The sequence below is a fragment of the Fukomys damarensis genome, unplaced genomic scaffold (assembly GCF_012274545.1).
Source record: "Fukomys damarensis isolate Sample0158 unplaced genomic scaffold, DMR_v1.0_HiC HiC_scaffold_31, whole genome shotgun sequence".
In the NCBI taxonomy this organism is placed as follows: Eukaryota; Metazoa; Chordata; class Mammalia; order Rodentia; family Bathyergidae; genus Fukomys; species Fukomys damarensis.
In genome coordinates, this window is record NW_022900943.1 from 4,435,978 (window position 1) to 4,455,296 (window position 19,319).

Here is a 19,319-nt window from a genome sequence, read left to right on the forward strand (position 1 = left end):
GAGAGAATGAAAAGATGAAAATAAAGTGTTTGTAGATGGGGAGGGGAGGAGGGGGGGAAGGGAGGGCAGAGGTAAGGGGGAAAAAATGAGAATCAAGACTTGTCATGTAGAGGTACAAGATCCCAACAATGAATGTAACTGTACTGTATCCCTAAAATGTACCAATAAACTCAATTAAAGCTGAAAAAAATAAAAAATAAAATAAAATAAAATAAAAAGAAAATAGCAAATCATATTTTTTAAATATGATTAATTTCTCTAAAAGATTCATTTTAGATATAAAGACACAAGTGGATTAAAAGTTACAAAACATAAAAAGATATTCCATGTAAACAGTAAACAAAAGAGAACTGGAGTAATTATGCTAATATCAGACAGAAGAATCTTTTAAGATTGTTTTACAAAAATCAAAGACACTATGTAATGATGAATCAATCCATTAAGAAAATATAACAATTTCCAGAAACATATGCAAATAATCCCAAAATATACAAAGCAAATACTGACAAAATTGAAAAGAGAAAGGGCTAAAGAATATTTGGAGATTTCATCATCATCATTTGATTAATGGATAGGACAATTAGACAAAAGACAAAGAATTAGAAGACTTGATCAACCCTATAAAGCAATTAGACATAATTCTACCTAACAATACTAATGTTTTTTACTTTTTGCATTGCCAAAACAAAATAGCCTGTACTCAAAATTATAGAGTAAAGGTTTATTTTAGTTCAGTTTGTAGAGGTTTCAGTCCATACTCAGTTGGCTCCAATATAGGGCAGTACAGCAGAGGGCACGACAGAGGAAAAATATTCCACGGCAGGGCAGGGAGAAAGCAGCAAAGTAGCAACCTACCTTTCCCTATAATTCCATTATGGATACAAGCCTATTGGGGCCACACACACCCAGGGTGGGCCTTCTCTTTTCAGGGAATCCACTCATTCACACCCAAAACTACATTAAACCAATCAGTGGACTAATCCAGTACCACACCCCCTAAATCCCAATTCAAAAGCTAATCCAGTACCACACACCTTTAATATACCCATGATCCAGCCAGTTCCCAAAAGTCCCACCTATGACTACGTGAGGTTTTGGCAGAACATCTAAATACCACACATAACAACTAGAATGAATTCTTTTCAAATTCCCATTTAACATTTACCAAGACAAACCATATTATGTACCATTTAACGAGCCAATAAAGTTAAAGCAATTTAAATCAACCATTTTATGTATTCAATTCATATAGAACTAAATTAGAATTCAATGGCAAAAGGATATCTGAAAAATTCCTGAAGATTTAAAAATTAAACATCACAAAGAATAGATCAAAGAAAAAATTGCAAGGAAACTAGACTGACCAAGAAAAAAAAGATTACCAAATTACTAAAACAGAGAATAAAAATGAGAACATTACTATCACACTTACAAAAATAAAAACAAACTTACAGACTTAAAAACTACTCTAATAGAATAAACAATTATGTCAATAATCAGATAAAGTGAATAAAATGAAAATAGAAACACAAATTATCAAAGTTAACTCACAAATGATCAGAAAAATCTACAAAGACCTAGAATAAATCAAATCAGTAATCGAAATCATCCACAAAACAAAAGTCTAGGACTAGAAAGTCTTACTGGTGATGCTTAAAGAATTAACACCATTCTCTTTCAAACTCTGCAAATCTAAAGAGGAGGAAACACTCCCTAATTTATCCTATGAGGCCAGTATTACTTTATTCCCAAAGCCATATATATCCGGAAAACTAAAGACCAAATTTCTTTCCAAATTTAGATACAAAAATCCTCAGAAACAAAAAGAAGCAAACCAAATCCAAACCCAGTAGTTTATCAAAAGGATAAGTAGGGTTTATCCCAGGAATGGAAGAATGTACAGAAGTCAATCTATACAGTACAAAACATTAAATAGAATTAAATTGAGAAGGAAAAATATGACCAACATAACAGATACAAAGAAAATCTGATAAAACTCAACATATCTCCATGATTAAAGGGAAAAAAACAGACTCAAAAAGCTAGGACTAGAAGAGAATGTCCTCTAATTGATAAAGGGCACTTATGAAAAATCCACAACTAATACAGGCTTAAAAGTGCAGACTAAACCCTTTCCCCTTAAGATTAGGAACAGCACAAGAATGTCAGTTCTCCACACGTTTATTCAACTTTCTATTTGAAGTTCTAGTCATAAAAATTAGACAAGCTATGGAAATAAAATGCATTCAGAGCAGAAATATATAAATCTATATTTACAGATGGCATGACTTTATTAAGAGAATCCTAAAGAAAACCACACACACACACACACACACACACACACACACAGAGCTAATTCAGAAAAGCTGTAGGATATAAGATCAACATACAAAACTCAGTTGTGTTTCTGTAAGAAAGCACATGAAAAATGAATTTAAAAATACAATTCCATTTATAATAGCATCACAAAGAATAAAATATTTAGGAATAAACTTAATTGAGAAGCTGCAACTATAAAACATTATTGAAAGAAATTAAAGACTAAAGCAGTGGAAAGATGTTCTATATTCATGTATTGCAAGATTTAATATCCTTAAGATAGCAATGCTCCCCAAAATAATCTATAAATCCAATGTAATCATTGTCAAAATTCCAACTGCCATCTTTTGTATAAATGGACAAACTGATCCTAAAACTTATATGGAGTTTACAAGGAGCTGTGATAGCTGAAACAATCTATAAAAAACATTTAAAGATATAACAATTTTCAATTTCAAAACTTACTACAAAGCAAGGAAAACTGTGGTACTGATATGAAGACAGACATCAGTCTATGGAATACAGCTGAGAGTCTGGAAATAAATACACACATCTACATGGTCACAGGCTCTTACACAAAGAGTACAAAGTCATTCATTGAGGAAAAGTCCTTTCAACAAATGGTGGTAGAATGACAGAACAGCCACGTAAAAGAACGAAATTTAGATCGTATCTTGTGCTATATATACAAACTTAAATCAATACACAAAATGGCCTAAATATAAGAGCTAAAACTATGAAATTAGATGGAAACACAGAAGGAAACATTTATCGCTTTGGATTTGGTAATGGTTTCTTAAATAGGTCAGATACACAAAGAAATGAAAAAATAGGCTTTGTCAAAATTTGAAACTTGTGTATCCAACCAAGGATATCAACTAGACAGAAGCTAAGAATATAACCCACATACATGACAAGATTCTAATATTCAGAATATACAGAACTTCTAAAACTCAACAACAAAAAATAAGCCATTTAAAAATGGGCAAAGATTTGAATATTTATCCAAAGAGAGGCAATGAGTCAGTGATCACATGAAAAGGTGCTGAGCATCATCAGTCATTAGGGAACGCAAATGTAAACCACCGTGAGATCCTATTTCACACCCACTGGGATGGCCATGTTTTTGAAAAACAAAAACAAGTATAGGTAAAGATGTACAAAAGCTGGAACACTTACATATGCTGTTGGAAACTTAAAATGGCATGGCCACTATAAAAGAAGATTGATGAGACCTCCAAAAATTAACCATAGTATCTTATGATTCAGTAATTCCACTCCCACCTATATATCGAAAAGCACTGAAAAGAAGTATTCAAATAAAAATGAGTACAGCAATATTCACACCAGCACTATTCATTGTAACCAAAAAGTTGAAATAATATAATTGTATGCAAACAAATATATAAACAAAATATGGTATAGTCATACAATGGAATATTATTTATCTATATAAAGAAATGAAAAATCAATACCAGGCCACAAAATGGATAAATCTTGAACAAATTTTGCTAAGTGAAAGAAGCCGGACAGTAAAGGCCATGTATTGTCTGAATCTGTACAAAATATCCCGAATAGGAAAACCCAGAGAAAAGACAGATGAGTGTTTATCAGGAAGTGGAAAGAGAGACAAGAACTTATTCATGGGTACAGTGTTTCTTTCAGGGTCAAGTAACTGCTCTAGAATTGATCACTGCAGTGGATGTGTAACATTAGGAATGTAATGAAAGCCACTAAGTTGTGCATTTTAAAATAGTTAAAATAGTGAATTTTTTCAAAAAAGTTCAATAATTATGACTTTTCCAAAAAATTGGCCAAGAATTTAACTCAAAAGTGGTTGTATAAAGAAATGCATATTGTAAAAAGTTGTAGTTATTGTTCTCTTGTTCTTATTTTTCTTAGCCCCCAAACCTGACACTGGTCCCCCCTGAAAATAGATTATCTTAATAATTAGCTTCTGATCTACACTTAAAATGAGCAAAAACAACATACAGATAGATACATAGATAGATAGATAGATAGATAGATAGATAGATAGATGATAGATGACAGTATCTGAATGCAATGAAAACTTCTTAGAAAAAGTACAATCATCCCTCGATATCTACAGCAGACTGATTCTAGGACACATACCTAACTCACCTCAAAATCCAAAGGATGCCAAATCCCTTTTGTAAAATGACATAATATTTTCATGTAGCATACAAACATTTTATTTCATTTTACTGTGCTGGGAATTGAAACCAGGACCTCATGCATGCTAAGTACATATTTTACCAAAGAGCTACTCCCTCAGCCCCTCCTCTACATTTTAAATCATCTCTAGATTACTTGTAACACAAAAAACAATTTTAAATGTTATGTAAATATCATTTTAGCTGCTTTACTGTTTTGGGAGTAACGACAAGAAAAAGGTCTTACATATTCACTACAGACATAATTTTTTAAAATATTTTTATCTGTGGTTGTCTTATGCCACAGATGTAGAACTGGTGGACATGGAGAGTCAACTGTATAATACAATTTTACATGAAAACAAGTAGCTTTCCTTATTAAACACTAGAATCAGCCCAAGTGGAATTTTAAAAATATCTAGTCAACTGCTTTGTGTAATATAGTTTTAAGATTTGAAAATTTGAGTAGAATGTGTCAAGCTTAAATATTAACAAATATAAATGTTAACATATTTTCCTAAAATGTTCATGTTCATGTTCAGTTTCAATTGTTTAAAATGCAAGAAAACCAACTCCTCAAAATGTATTTATTATGCACTGAAAGCATGTACTAATAAAAGTAAAAAATAAAATGCAAGAAAATATCCACATGAAAACAAATTGTTTCTACTTGATTATTGTGTTAGGAATAAATATTAAAATTCAATTCAGCAAGTGAAAACTTTAGGGGCCGGGAGTTAGCTCAGTGGTGCTACTGCCTGCCTCCAAGCACAAGGTCCTGAGTTCAATTTCCGGTACAAAAAAAAAAAACCCAACTTTTTATTCTAGAATATCTGTTACATGTCTTTTAAATGTGTTAAAGAAATAAGAAACATAAACAGATATGTTATTCCACTATGCATAGTGCACTTTGCTAAGGAGGTTTGACTGTAATCACAACCATTACCATTACAGTACTATGAATGGGCCTGGACCCTCTTTCTGTATACCTCTTTGTTTCTTCAAGACCAGCAATAATGACAAGGGAAAAGTCCACAGTGGCCAAAACAACATCCTGTGGACTAGATCACAGAGACAGGTGGGGCTCCCCTTCCCGAAAGCTTCAGAGGGACTCTGTGGGCCACTTCCTTATCAGCCACGTCATTCTCACCCACACTTCTTGGAGAGAGTTAGCTCTACTTATCAATTAGTTGTTCCTAAATTTTCACTTCAAGCTTGTAAACTAATTTGAAAACCACTACATAAATATAAATTTCCAAAGATATAAATCAAAATAATTAAATCTGAGGGGGAAAATAGCCATAAAAGAAAAGAAAATCTACCGTGGCTGTTGCCCAATTTTTCAGACATCTTTTATCCATGTGACACAAAAGAACAAAAGATGAATTACAACTGAAGAACTATATGGTTATAATCACCCTTTGGCAATAAGTATTATATTTAAAGTATATATCATACAAGTTACTGTTGCAGTCTAGAATACTATATAGTTCTAAATAAAAATACGAAATTTTTAAAAAATTAAATATTTATCTTGCCATTTTCACAGGAAAGAAGGTATAACATATTTCACACCAATGATGGTTTTTCCCTGATATCAAATTCTATTCCCAAGTCAGCAGCTACCTTAACATTTTCTTCTTCCAGCTAGAATGATGAACAATTGGTTTTTAAAGTCAACATTAATTGTATAAAAGGGTTTAACACATATATGGCACAACTGACTTTTATATCTTCAGATTCAGCATGTATAAAAATCTAACCAGAGATGTACTTTTTACTGAAATCTAAATTTCAAATTTGCAGCATACATGGGTTTGATGTGATTATATTTAAAATACACTCATTTAAACTAAACTTTGTTAAATTCAGAGGGAAGAAATCCTGGTTTCAATTAAAAGAAAAGAATATTGGAAACTCAGAATATTGTTTTTTTTTTCCAAACGCTGATGAAAAATAATAAGTCATTTTAAATGTAAGCAAACAGAGAAGCCCAGTGTTTTAAAAATGATTACATATTAGTTCATTAACGTTTATTTAATATCTCCTTTAAAAAGTTAGCTTTAGGGTAGTATCAGTCATTTATGAAACTATACTATATAGTAAAGTTGCTCTAAACATTTCATTCATAAATTCTATACATCCTAAAATTACTATTTGCGGGCCAGAGATTTAGCTCAGTCATTCAGTGGCCTGCCTTGCAAGTGCAAGGACCCGAGTTCAATCCCCAGTACCATAAAAAAAAAAAAAAAAAATTACTGTTTGCATTCTCAACAAATCTATTAGGAAGAAACAGAAGTACATAAATAACACTTCTCTACTTTTAAATAAAATAGTGAAGACATTTTTGAGTGTGGAATAGATGCTAAAAAAATACAGCTTTAATATCTTAAGTTTTCATTAATATTACAATATTCTTATGCTGTTCATCAATACAAATTAAAGTCAGCTTATCATACAAAAGCAGTAAAATTTGAAAATAAGATACTAAATATATTTTCGTTTATAAGAAGGCAAATCTCTATTTGAATAACATTACTGCCAAGTTAATGTATATAAATACTGCCAAATAAAATACATTGTGTGTGTGTGTGTGTGTGTGTGTGTGTGTGTGTGTGTGTGTGTAAAAGACAATTGCTGAAGAGTGTTAAGAGGTTAGCCAGAGTGGTCAAACAAATATATTATCAGTATGAGACAGAAGAATTTTAGCGACCTTGGGTTTCTAGCAGCAAATACCATAGATAATTCAAGTTCAATCATACTAGTTTGAGGAAATGACTAGTTTTATCAAGTACCTAAAGTGAGTGTTTAAATAAAAACATTTCAGCATCATATATACAGCAAAATTTCAGTCATTTTCAAAATAACTATTTAAATTTTAAAGACAGTTACAAATTAAAGTACTTAGTAGTTAATAAAAATAACTAGAAGTACCATAATAAAAGTTGAACATTAAAGAAAAATTATATTACCTTATGAAGCATACTTTCTACTGTTCTCATATGATTAGCAACACATTCTTTGTCTCTAGAAAAAAGAAAGATTGGATATGAGTAAATCCCCAGCCTTTCTACAACTGTTACACATTTTAGTATGTCACTATGATGAACAGGAGTTGGTTGTCAGTGTTTCTTTTAAAAGTACAAAAACCTATTATATCCACTGATGCAGTTCCACACTTGGCTCTTACATTCACTTATGCTGCCTATCCTATGGTGGGGAGGTGTGTGTTGTGATTACATAATTGATAAAAATATTCACTAAAAAAGTAAAATTTATTCTTTTTCTTTATAATGAAAAGATTTTTAAAATTTTAGTAATAGGGAAATATAAATTGTTACACTATGTAAAATAATATTTTCCTTTCTGCACAGATTTTTTCATGCTACAATAATTGTACAAAGAACCCTCTGTGACTTGACAAGGAATATGCAGCTACTAGCTTCTCCTATTGACCTTGTACATTGAATTGAGCTTTCATAACTAAAACGTTTGAATAAATATGCTGAAGACAAAAATTTAGTAGCAAATTATAAACCAAAAACTGTAAGTAATGAATTACCTCTCCATATTTCAAACTAGCCTTCAGTTTCATAAGAATATATGCCTGTGGTCACAGATCATAGATGTGTCAAAGTCCTGATTTAACAGCAATGTTGTAAAAACACAGTAAGAATCTGGAGGGGTTTTTGTTTTGTTTTTGTTGTTTTTTTGTTACCAGGGATTGAATTCGGGCCCTTGCACTTGCTAGGCAGGCAGCAGAACCACTGAGCCAAATCCCTGGCGCAATCTGGAGGTTTTATAATCCTACTTTTGCTAATCTCAGAATTTTCTCAGAGCTTCAAGTCTCACTAGAAATTATCTAAACGAAGTCTCTTCACTTGATATGAAGAAATTCAGCCTGAACAGCAACAAAAAAATGAATTTTTAAAATGAAAATTACATATATCTAATATAATGGTACAATGTTACATATAGCTTTGCACTTATTAAAAAACTGACAGTGGGTATTCAAATGTGCCAATATTCAGGCCTTATACAATTCATTTTATCATTATGCTAGAGTGATGTCATAAGCCCATACTATAGATTCCCTGTTCTGTGACTGACAGACTACAGTTTAAAGAGTGCATTCATATTTCACTATATTTTATGCTTCATAAAAGTTTGCCTGTCCATGTAAAGGTACATGATCCCAACAATGAATGTAACTGTACTGTATCCCTAAATGTACCAATAAACTCAATTAAAAAAAAAAAAAAAGACAAAAATCCCTTCCACAAATCAGAGGGAAATAATGTGAAATGAAAAAAAAACAGTTTGCCTGAAAAATATTAATATGGATTTTTATCAAGTTCAGGAATTAACAATTCCAAATTAAGACATTTAATTTATTTAAATCAGATGCTTAATTCTCAAAAAGACTTTAAGTCATGGTGTTATACAAAAGACTATCTTAATGTAGTCCATAAAATTCATTGTGGGAAACAAAAATGTCCAAGAGAACTGTTCCATTTGAACTTAACAATATATATCAATGTGATACCTGATAAAAGAAAAACACTCATCACATTTGCATTTTTGCCCACTTGAAAAGTAATGTTTTTTTGATTTAACATATTAGAATATTTAACTATGAGTGCTTGCTTCAGCATCACAGATACTAAAATATTTAGCTATGAAATGATTTCCCATGCTCAATGTTTTTGCTGCATTTTAAAATGCTATGGCACACATGTTGATTGTATACTAACATTTCTTTATGAAAATATTATTTGCATTGTTAGTATAGTATTAGAATAAATTCAGAACAAAATTTGAGGAGAATGGCAAAGGGGATAAGGAGTATGTGACAGAAGACAGTAAGCAAAACTTTTAAATAAAAAGTCATATTTCACATTAATAAAAACAGGGTCTCAAACATGTAACAATATAACAGAGCCCAAAATATGCATAACTCGAGGTTGTATGGAAGCTTCCCGATAAAATATACATTTAGTATGTTGAGTTAAGAGTTTTCCTTTTTGAGGTTATATCAGAATTTCAAAGAAAGACAGCTGTACTTTTGTTTTCTAACACTGTATTATCCAGGGCTAAAACCCAGAGAATGAAAGTAAGAATCGATCTTTGGTCTGTTTTAAGTGATCTCCCTGAGGTCCAATGCTCACTTGGCTGCCATGCGGAGGGCACTCTCTGCATCACGGATGTTCTCCTCCAGCCGACGCTTGTCCTGCTCCAGCTGGGTGAGATGTCTATTGAGCTGACGCAGAGATTGATCTTTTCTTCTCAGCTCCATCTTTGCCTTGGAGAGACTCTGCAAGCAGACAGAAAACAGAGTTGCTTGTCAGCCCTGATAATTAACTTCAATTTATGCCATAGGCTATTAAACAAAGAAAAATACAGACTGACTGAGAAGTAGAGTTGGGTCATTACACATCAAGGTTTAACAAACTTTCTGCAAAAATTTTACACATTTACTAATTAGAAATGATAGGGCTGATAAGTTATTGAGAAATGTTTTGCTACCAAATACGAACGACTATTTTATTTTTTAAAGTATGGGATAGCAAATTATATTCTCACTAAAAATATATGATTATAGAAATCTCAAGTTTTATTTAATTTAATGATGAAAAATAAAGATTTCAGGGGACAAGCATATGAAATTTACAATCTATTTAACTCCAATTTGAATTTTAAACCCATCATATGACCAAAGTGAATATATTATTGAGAAGTTTCCCTAGACTTCTCAGTAGACAAACTGAACTCTTAAAATAAAATTCACATGTTTCCCAGTAAATAAATTTCACATCAAGGATAACAACATAAATGTGACCAAAACACTTTAACTAACACAGAAAGTTAAGAACAGTACTTACATTAAGAATTACTTAAAAGTCTGTAAATGTCTGCCTAGCCACACAAGTCTAAAATATGTTCATTGATATTTAATCTGAAATATCCACTTAGGACAAAATTTTTAAAACAAAATTGTACACTTCATCTTGAAAGTTTAGGCCTGAAGGTGTTAGAATCAGAAACAATTTAAAGTAGTATTGTATAGACCTCAAGATTCTAAGACACAAAATAACATAGGAATCAAAATATCTCTTACCACTAAAATTCCTTTCTCTATGAAATTTCTAAAATAGTTTATCAGTTTTTCAATTTATTCAGTAGTGACCTAAACAACTAACTATATACACATTATTTTTTTGCTCAGAATTTAATCATACATTAGTATCTACAACTGTGCTTCACAAATCCGGTAAAGAAAAACAACATGCTATAATGTCATTTTTAAAACTCTTCCAACACTATTCTTTCAGAATATTCATAATATGTAGTTTAAAAATTCAAGCTGCTTACATGGAACTAAAACAATTCACTCTGGAAGCAATCACATCAAATTAGTATTTTTAAATATTAAATGTTTTAAATTCAGTAGCTCACTTAAAAGCAGTCAAGTTGCTGTTAGATGAACGGGAATCAAAAAATTTAAAATGGGGCTGGGGATTTAGCTCAGTTTTTCCACCACCTGCCTCACAAGCACAAGGTTCCAAGTTTGAGCCCCAGTACCAAAAAAAAAAAAAAAAAAAAATTAAAAAGAACAAACCATGATTACTCATTAGATAGTAAATGTTACTTTAAATTTCTAGTACTGAAAAAATCTTCAAGAACATTCCAAAGTTGATCAGTGGCTATTATGTCAGAGTTAGACAGGAGTAGGAAGTTCTGGTGTCCTGCTGAATGGCAGGGTGACTACAGAAAATAGTTAAGGTACTGTATATTTTATTAAGACATAAGAAAGAACTTTGACTACTTTCACCATGAAGAAATGATTAATGTTTGAGAAGATATATGTATGTTTCATCTGATTTAAAAATAATAAAATGTACCTATGTATTGAAACATCACATGGTGAAACACCACAGGTGGAAAGGGTTTTTAGTTTTATCAGTTAAAAATAAATTTATCTTAAATTTTAAAAAAGAACACGCCACCATGAAATACTAACTGAATTAACTCTAAAAAGACAACAAAGATTTTTTTAAAACTACTCTAAACCTAATTTTATACCAATATGAAGATAGTTAAATACACTAAAGCAACATGAGATTTCTTCATTTAAAAATTAAACCCCATCTAAGTCCTTTTAAAGTCAGGATTTCTAACACTTTTAGGAAACAAAAAGAATGCTTTTTTGGGGTATGATGATAATACTAATGATCCACCACAAGTTACACATAAAGCTTAAACGGTTTTCAACAGAAATAAGTTTGTGCCAACATACTCAAATCCTCTTTCTCAGTAACTCTGAGCCTATTTGTGAGGGGCCTGTCTGAGGGGGACTGTTCAAGAGTTCCGTACAATGTCTCCAGCCTTGTCTAGACTGAAGCTCACTGGGCCAATCTGGGAGAACCCGTGAGCCTGGGTTATTCTAAAACCACACCTGACCTTTCTGCATATACTTTAAAAGAAGACATAACTCCCAGCATTAAAACTTCTACTGTACATCAAAGTTTTCTGGTATCATTTTTTCATTTTCATCTCTCTGACACGGAGCTACCAAATTCTTCTAAAGCCTGCAGTATTTCAGCGACACAGAAAAAGAGCATTATAAAATGAAAATACAGTTTTTAAAATATCATGGTTAATGTACTTATTGGCATAGAATTGTACTATAAAAGAGTTTAGGGACACCTCCAAGGAAAGCATATACATCAACAAGTCCTAAGGTTCATGCTAATGTATGCTTATATGCTTATGTAAGACATAAAAAGTGGTTCAAAAATACATCTCTCTAGCAGTCACTTTTTTTATGATAAAAACAGAATCATTAAAAAAAAAAACCTACATACTGAGGACATACTCCTAAGTGAAATAAATAAGCCACACATGTGTAAATAACAAATAGCTTCTCTGGTGTGAACAAACTATAATAGTACATAAGATCCTAATCATATAATTGACAATGTGAAATAGGAAGAAAAGGGCTAAAGGTGTAGGGAAATGGGAAGGGTAGGGGAAAGGTAATAAGGGAAAAGAAAAAAATATGAGAAAATGAAAAAAATGGAAATAAAGTGTTTATAAAAGGGGAGAGGAGGAGGGGTTGAAGGGAGGGCAGGGACAAGGGGAAATAATGAGAACCAAGACCTGTCATGTAAAGGTACAAGATCCCAATAATGAATGTAACTGTACTGTATACCTAAAATGTACCAATAAACTCAATGAGAGAAAAAAAAACTTGCAATGAGCTTTAATTACAGCATCATTTATTTGTATAAATCATATAGTTACCTATATATCTATAGAATATTTATATATAATATATAGCAGAAATATACACTTTTAAGTTCAGCTTTTCTCCTGTTCGGATTCATCTAATTAAAACCTATGATTGTGCTTGCTTCGGCAGCACATATACTAAAACCTATGATAAACTTTATGGACTCATAACATTTCCTACCGAATGACTGAAACCAAGAGGGTGTGCCTCTAGGCAGCAAGGCAACAATGATAAGCAGCAGGTTAGCCACTAATTTCTCAACCAGGGTAGATTGTGAAAGTGTGATGTTCTGATATCCAAGAAACTGTTCAGGAGAGAATAGGATAAATCAAGTTTAATAACTCTGCTCCTAATTGTTCCCCCAATGCTCAACTCTAATTACTTGGAGAACTCTCCTGACTGTCACCTGATATTAAGTTGTTGGAGGCTGAGCCTGGAACAGCGAGATAATCAATAAACATTTAGTGGGGAGAAGAATGAAGATCCTGTTAAGCAGTGGGAACCTGCAGCACCCAAAGCCCTTCTGCTCATGAGAAAACCTATGGGACAGCCATAGTGATTGCAAAGCAATAATCCAAAGCACTGTTTTTAGGCCTTGAGGCCTTTAGGCAACAGTACATTGGAGGAAAAAAGGTTAACACGGTCACCCTAATTACAGCCCACTTTCACATACTTCATATATAAGTGAAGACAAGCCAATTAGGTAGAAAGGAAGATAAGGGAAGTTTTATTTGTATACTAATTAAACCCCTGATGAAATTAAAGGAAAAACATACAGCTCTGTAATTGTGTCTGAGAAAGGTCACTTCAGGTTCAGTTATCAGAACAGCGCAGCCTTGAGATACTTCACTTAATCCACAATACAGCCCTCATTTTGTACTCAGGTCTCAAGATTTACTAAAAAAATCAAAGAATTTATCTTTAAACAGTGTTGTGAACAATTCTAGCTGTTAGAAAGTTAAAGCTAAATATGACAATAAGTCTTTAAAAAGCCAGAGAAAATTCTTACACAAGAACCAATGTGACAAAATCATTTATCAAACATTCAAGTTCTCATTTTAAGTTCAAAATGTTTTAAAGAAAAACTTTTAAATATATTTCAAAAGCTATTACATAATATCTTTATCATATTTTTTAGATGATTTTGCTTGCCTTAACATACATCTTTCAAAGAGAAAAAGCCAATGCTGTCATTAAATTTTTGTAAGAAAATACTTACATCTGATATTTTTTCTTAAAATAGTCACAGAAAGTAAATATATTACCAATGAAAGCTGGCAAAGCAAACTATGGACACAAAGAAAATAGTTACACACTAGGAAAGCTTAAGAATGAAAATACATGATAGGAATATTAAAAATAACCCCAAACGTGTTTAAACATCTTTTTTCTTATATGTAGCTTCTGCAGTTTCTATTATAAACATGTATTACTATTGAATAAGAACACATTTTATGTTACATATAATTTTACATTCTAAAGCATGGTATATCAAGACTCGAATTTTTTATTGTAAATATAAATTGAAATTCTATTGGCTTGCATCTATGAAAATACTTTGTGAAGTGACAATTTTTCTTTAAAATAATAGCTTTATTGAGATATAATTCCCATAGCACACAATTCACACTCTGTATCATTCAGAGGGTTTTACAAAGCTGTACAACCATCTCTAGTGAAGATCTTTTTCGAAGTTTTTCTTTTAAGTACCAAAAAACCTTTTCAAAACAACATGGCTTCCTAAATATAGTATGTGCCATTATGTTAGCAAACTCTAATTTAAAACTATATCACACATAAAAGGTTTATAATTTTGTTTGGCAATAATTTAAAATTTTTTAATTCATAAATTTCATGAATCAGAATATGTGATTAATTAATGTGGTATAACACAAAAGTTAAAGCTACCTAAAAAATATGCACATCTCTTCAATTAATATTTCTGTGTGTCAAGGAAATCACTCAAGATAGTTATTTCTCATAAGGGTACTGTCTAGCAGTGCTTTATACCATTAGGCCTCTAGGAAGACTGAACCCCAGGGGATATTGCTTTTATAGATTTTCTTACGTCTAATGGGAAATATCTATGGATCCACATTCCTACAGACTAAAAGCTAATGGCTTATTCAATTTGGTATAAAAAGTTAGTCATACAAAATCAAAGGCAAGACAACAACACAAGTCTTATAAAGAACTAAGTCACACTTCCTAGATCAGGGAAAAAAATCTGTAACATTTGTAAAAACTAATTTATAACTGTCTGTATCTTCTGAATATGCAATCCTATATTTCAATGAGCTGGGCAAACCTTCTCAGGCCACTAAATTTAATCCTGAAAGGGGAAATAATTCTATAAGAATGTGACAACTAAAAACTAATATCAATCAAGAATTAATTGACTTCTGGGTGGATCAAACTATGAAAGTTGCTACAGAAAGTATAAAGTTAAAATAATACAACTACCAAATTTTACAATAGGGTTGGGTAAACAAATTAGGGATAAAACTAAAAAAATAACAAATTTTATCTAATGCTCAAGAATCTGTGAGATAAGCAATTAAATAATTTACAATAAATATACAATAGTAAATAATGTTGGTATGTGGTCCGATTAATATATATGTATTTCAAAATTTGTGGAGAATTACGCTAATATTATGAACATTTAAGATATCTTTCCCAGGGAAACTTATTTTATCTTTTATTGTAACAAGTGGGTGACATTTAAGAATTGAAGCTGAAGGTCAGGTAACTTACCCTCAGGATCAAATAAATGGCAAAGCTAGTGTACAAATTCACAAGTCTAGTAAGACAACAGATGTAAGTGTTTCCTATAACTATAAAAGACTACATAAATTTAAAAGACATAATTAATGCAATAATTGCATTCCTAGTAGTATCATTAGTCTTTAAATAAATCCCTGTCAATTTATTTTCTATGTCAATTTTTCTTTTTCAATTTTATTTTGTATGTCAATTTATTTGCTATGCTGTTTCTGCCGAGATATATATAATTTATATAGTTTTTAAATTTTTTATCACATTTGAAAAAGATAAAAGAAAATTAATGAAAACAGGTGTAAAAATAACTTTTATGTACAGGCCATATGATAGATGATTAAGCAAAAATTAGAGGAAATGAGAAAAGAAAATTCACTCTTAAAATTTCAAAGAATGCTGCAAGATTGAATGTAAAATTTCTTACCATTATTGGTACCATCATTTCATGCATTTCTTTGAAAATTTCCTTCTAAATTCAATATAAAAGGAAAAAAGCTATCCTTCCCAATAAAATAACTGAAAGTGATTAGCAGTAAAATATAACGAAATGAAAAGAACTTCATTAAAGAGTTGAAAATATACTGAACGCGGTTTGTTTTAGGCCTTGCATATAAACTCTAAAACATGTTCCATTAAGCTAAACGTGTCAGATAATGAGGTCGTCAAGTTAGGAGAGAAATGGTTAAAACATACTTTCAATGCCAAAGAAGGAGGCAAAGAGAATCATGAAAGCTCTATCAACTGGAAAATATCCTCGGGAAAGTACAAAATAGACAAGAGGTAGCTAAATAGACTGTGACACATGACATGTAAGCAGCAATGTGGCTATAACGTTTTCTCAGAGTATAAAGCAAACTGTATTTGGCTGTACTTCAGACCCCGTGGGACAGAAACCACTTGCCTGTGACAACTACGTGGTAATGCTATAACAAAATCAACTTATATATGACTTCTGGGTTCTCTCAACAAATGCCTAAGAAACGCCAGGGAAAGAACACACCTTCTGCTTGATTTTATCACTGCGGATTACAACTCAGCAGGTTCCAAAGACTACATAGTTCAATGCTAGCTAATTAGAGGTGCAAAGAGTTAAATTCCCTAGCAATATTTTAAATGGCTCATCTACAAATTAAGTTGTAGAAAAGTGCCATTGAAAACAAAAATCCTGTTTTAAAGTTATATGAGAATTACCTAAAACAATTCAACTAAGAATGTAGAAAAAATGAATAATTTACAAAGGTCTTCATACAGTAGAGTTCTCAACATTAGAAAGAAATTTTGTTGAAAGAATCTTTTAATTTCAAAAATTCTTTTGATGATACAATTGAATAATAGGCTAAGCAATCTTATTAATAATTAAAAACCCCTCACATTAATATTTTTATATACTAAAGAATTTAAACTATTATTTAATTTAAATATGCTTTTATTAAGTAAAGCAAACACCAACTAAGTAAAAATTCATTATTTAAGAGAATCTGAAGGCAAAATTTAGAATTAGCAAAATAAATTTAAGACGTTTTAAACTAGTGATGGTGAGCCTAAGGCACACATGCCACAGTGGGCTATTTGTTATCACTGAAATGTCTAAAAGGTTTCCCACCACTGTTTTAGACTGAACGTAAAGTTTGATATTTTCCTTAAAAACTGTGCATTAGATGGGTTTTGTGCATTAAGTATTTTATCACTGATTTCTTTAGCTAGGAGGTATAATCACAGAGGAACAAAAAGTCCTGAACAGCAAAGATTTACTAATTCTTACAATGTTGGGTATTTCATCCTTATGTGAAAGTGTTAGCTCCATTCTTGTACAATGCTTACAAAGATGTCTGCCATCCTGTAAGTGTTTAATAAATGTCTGGCTTTATAACTGTTACCACTGCTGTTCTTCTCACAATCCCTTGGGGGAAATATTACATCAGTGACAAATGAAAATCATCATCATCCAAGCATTTTACAATTTGCTCACTTGATGCCTTTAATCCAGTGAGATAAATAGCATTATCACTCCTATTTCATACATAACGAAAACAAGAATCATAGCAGTAAACTCACTCAAATTCATATAAAAAACGAGGTTTCTGCAAAATGTGATCCCAAGTCTCCTGAACCTAAAGACTTCTTTACCCTGAACAACTGCATTAGTGATGTTCTCACAAGATTTTCCCAAAAAATCCACTAACTAGCGGGAATGTAACACCATGTTTCCCTTACCAAATTCCATAAAGTCAATAAAGTATTTCAATCTATTTAAATGGCTGCTTTCTACTTATATTGAAATGAAGTCCAACATCAAAAAATTGAAAAAAGCACAACCTAAGATCCTTTGTGTTAGAGCAGGGGTGCTATCAATTACTAAATGTAATAATAAGACTTAGAATGTTTGCAAAGTAAAGGTATAGCACTTGCTATGGTTTTAGTAAGTGTTCCCCCCAAAAGCCTACATGTTAAAGACTTGGTTGCTAACCTGCAGTACTACCAGAAGACAGTACAACATTTAGGAAGCAACACTTAATGGAAGGAAGTTAGATCAGTAGAAGCAGGGCCCTGAAGGGGATATGGGGACCCCAGCCCCTCTTCTCATTCTGCTTCTCCCCACCATAAGATCAATGGGCCTCCACCATACGCTCCCACCAGGATGTACACTGTGCTACCACAGCCAGAAAGCAAAACAAAGCAACCATGGACTGACTTCGAAAACATGAGCTAAAATAAACCTTTTAAATCGATTACCTCAGGTATTTTGTCACAGTAATGGAAAACAGACTTCACACTCAACTGCAGCACAGAATTGTATATAGAATTCAAGACACACAGGGGCTGCTTTTTGTTTAAACTTTTTCAAAAAGCAATGAACTTCTGTGCCTCTTTTACAAGTTAATGACAGGATTGAAGTTAACCACTTAACATTTTACTCTGAGCTCACTCGGTCAGGGTGTTTATGTACTGTCTTGACTGTCACTTAGGCATGTATCATTTCAGTCAGTCAATTCTTGTATTTTTTATAAAATTGTCATTTTATATTTCCTGTTTTATTATCTTAAAAAATTAACAAAAATATGCATCTTTTGTCATTCTGTATTTAAGTAAGTGGACCAGTAAGTGGTTAAAATTTGGATTCTAGTATAATCTCAACTTTTAAAATATTTATAATAGGAACTCTCCACTAATACAACAGTATATCAAGGTATCTAGCTCATAATACAGCACCCATAGCCACCTCCCTCTGTTAAGGAGATTTTAGCCATTAGGTAAAAAGTCACTTATGTGCTCATATTAATTCAAAATTTGACCCTTAAATAACAGATGCCACATAGACTATTTTACAATGTTATAGTAATAGAAATAACAGAAGAATTAGTATCAAATTTGACAATCAGAGATAAAAAGGTAGAACTGCATTGATTTTTTTTTAATCCAATATCCTTCTTTTGAAAGGGATGAAGGAGAGAAGATGCAGGCAGGAAGGGAATGGAAAAAGAGACCGACAAGTGAGGTACAGCAGTTCTGGTGCCATTCCAAATCATCAATATGTACCTACAGAACCCTGACAGCATGTAACAGGCGACACAAAGGCAACAGCAGCAAGATGCTACTTTACATGACTGCCTGCATTTCCCACATAGCCCTGATACTGCAAACACCTAACAAGGCAAAAGAGTAACAACTCCCTGAGGTAAATACTACTATAATTCTACTACTCTAATGTTTTTTCTTTTCTTTTCTTTTCTTTTTTTTTTTTTTTTTTTTTT

At 31.9% G+C, this 19,319-nt stretch overlaps 1 protein-coding gene across 11 annotated transcripts in view; it reads right to left on the minus strand.

Annotated features, from left to right (window-relative positions):
* Positions 1-19,319, minus strand: part of Ccdc171 (coiled-coil domain containing 171) — a 339,562-nt gene that overhangs the window by 144,839 nt on the left and 175,404 nt on the right. For all 11 annotated transcript variants that reach the window (XR_781535.1, XR_781536.2, XR_781534.1 and 8 more), the window contains 2 exons: positions 9,662-9,807; positions 7,466-7,520 (listed from right to left, as the gene is read on the minus strand). Coding sequence is in view for 8 of the 11 variants with exons in the window: in XM_010630948.3 (XP_010629250.1) it covers positions 7,466-7,520; positions 9,662-9,807 (201 nt within the window). In the remaining 3 variants the exon portion in view is untranslated. The remainder of the gene's footprint in view (positions 1-7,465; positions 7,521-9,661; positions 9,808-19,319) is intronic.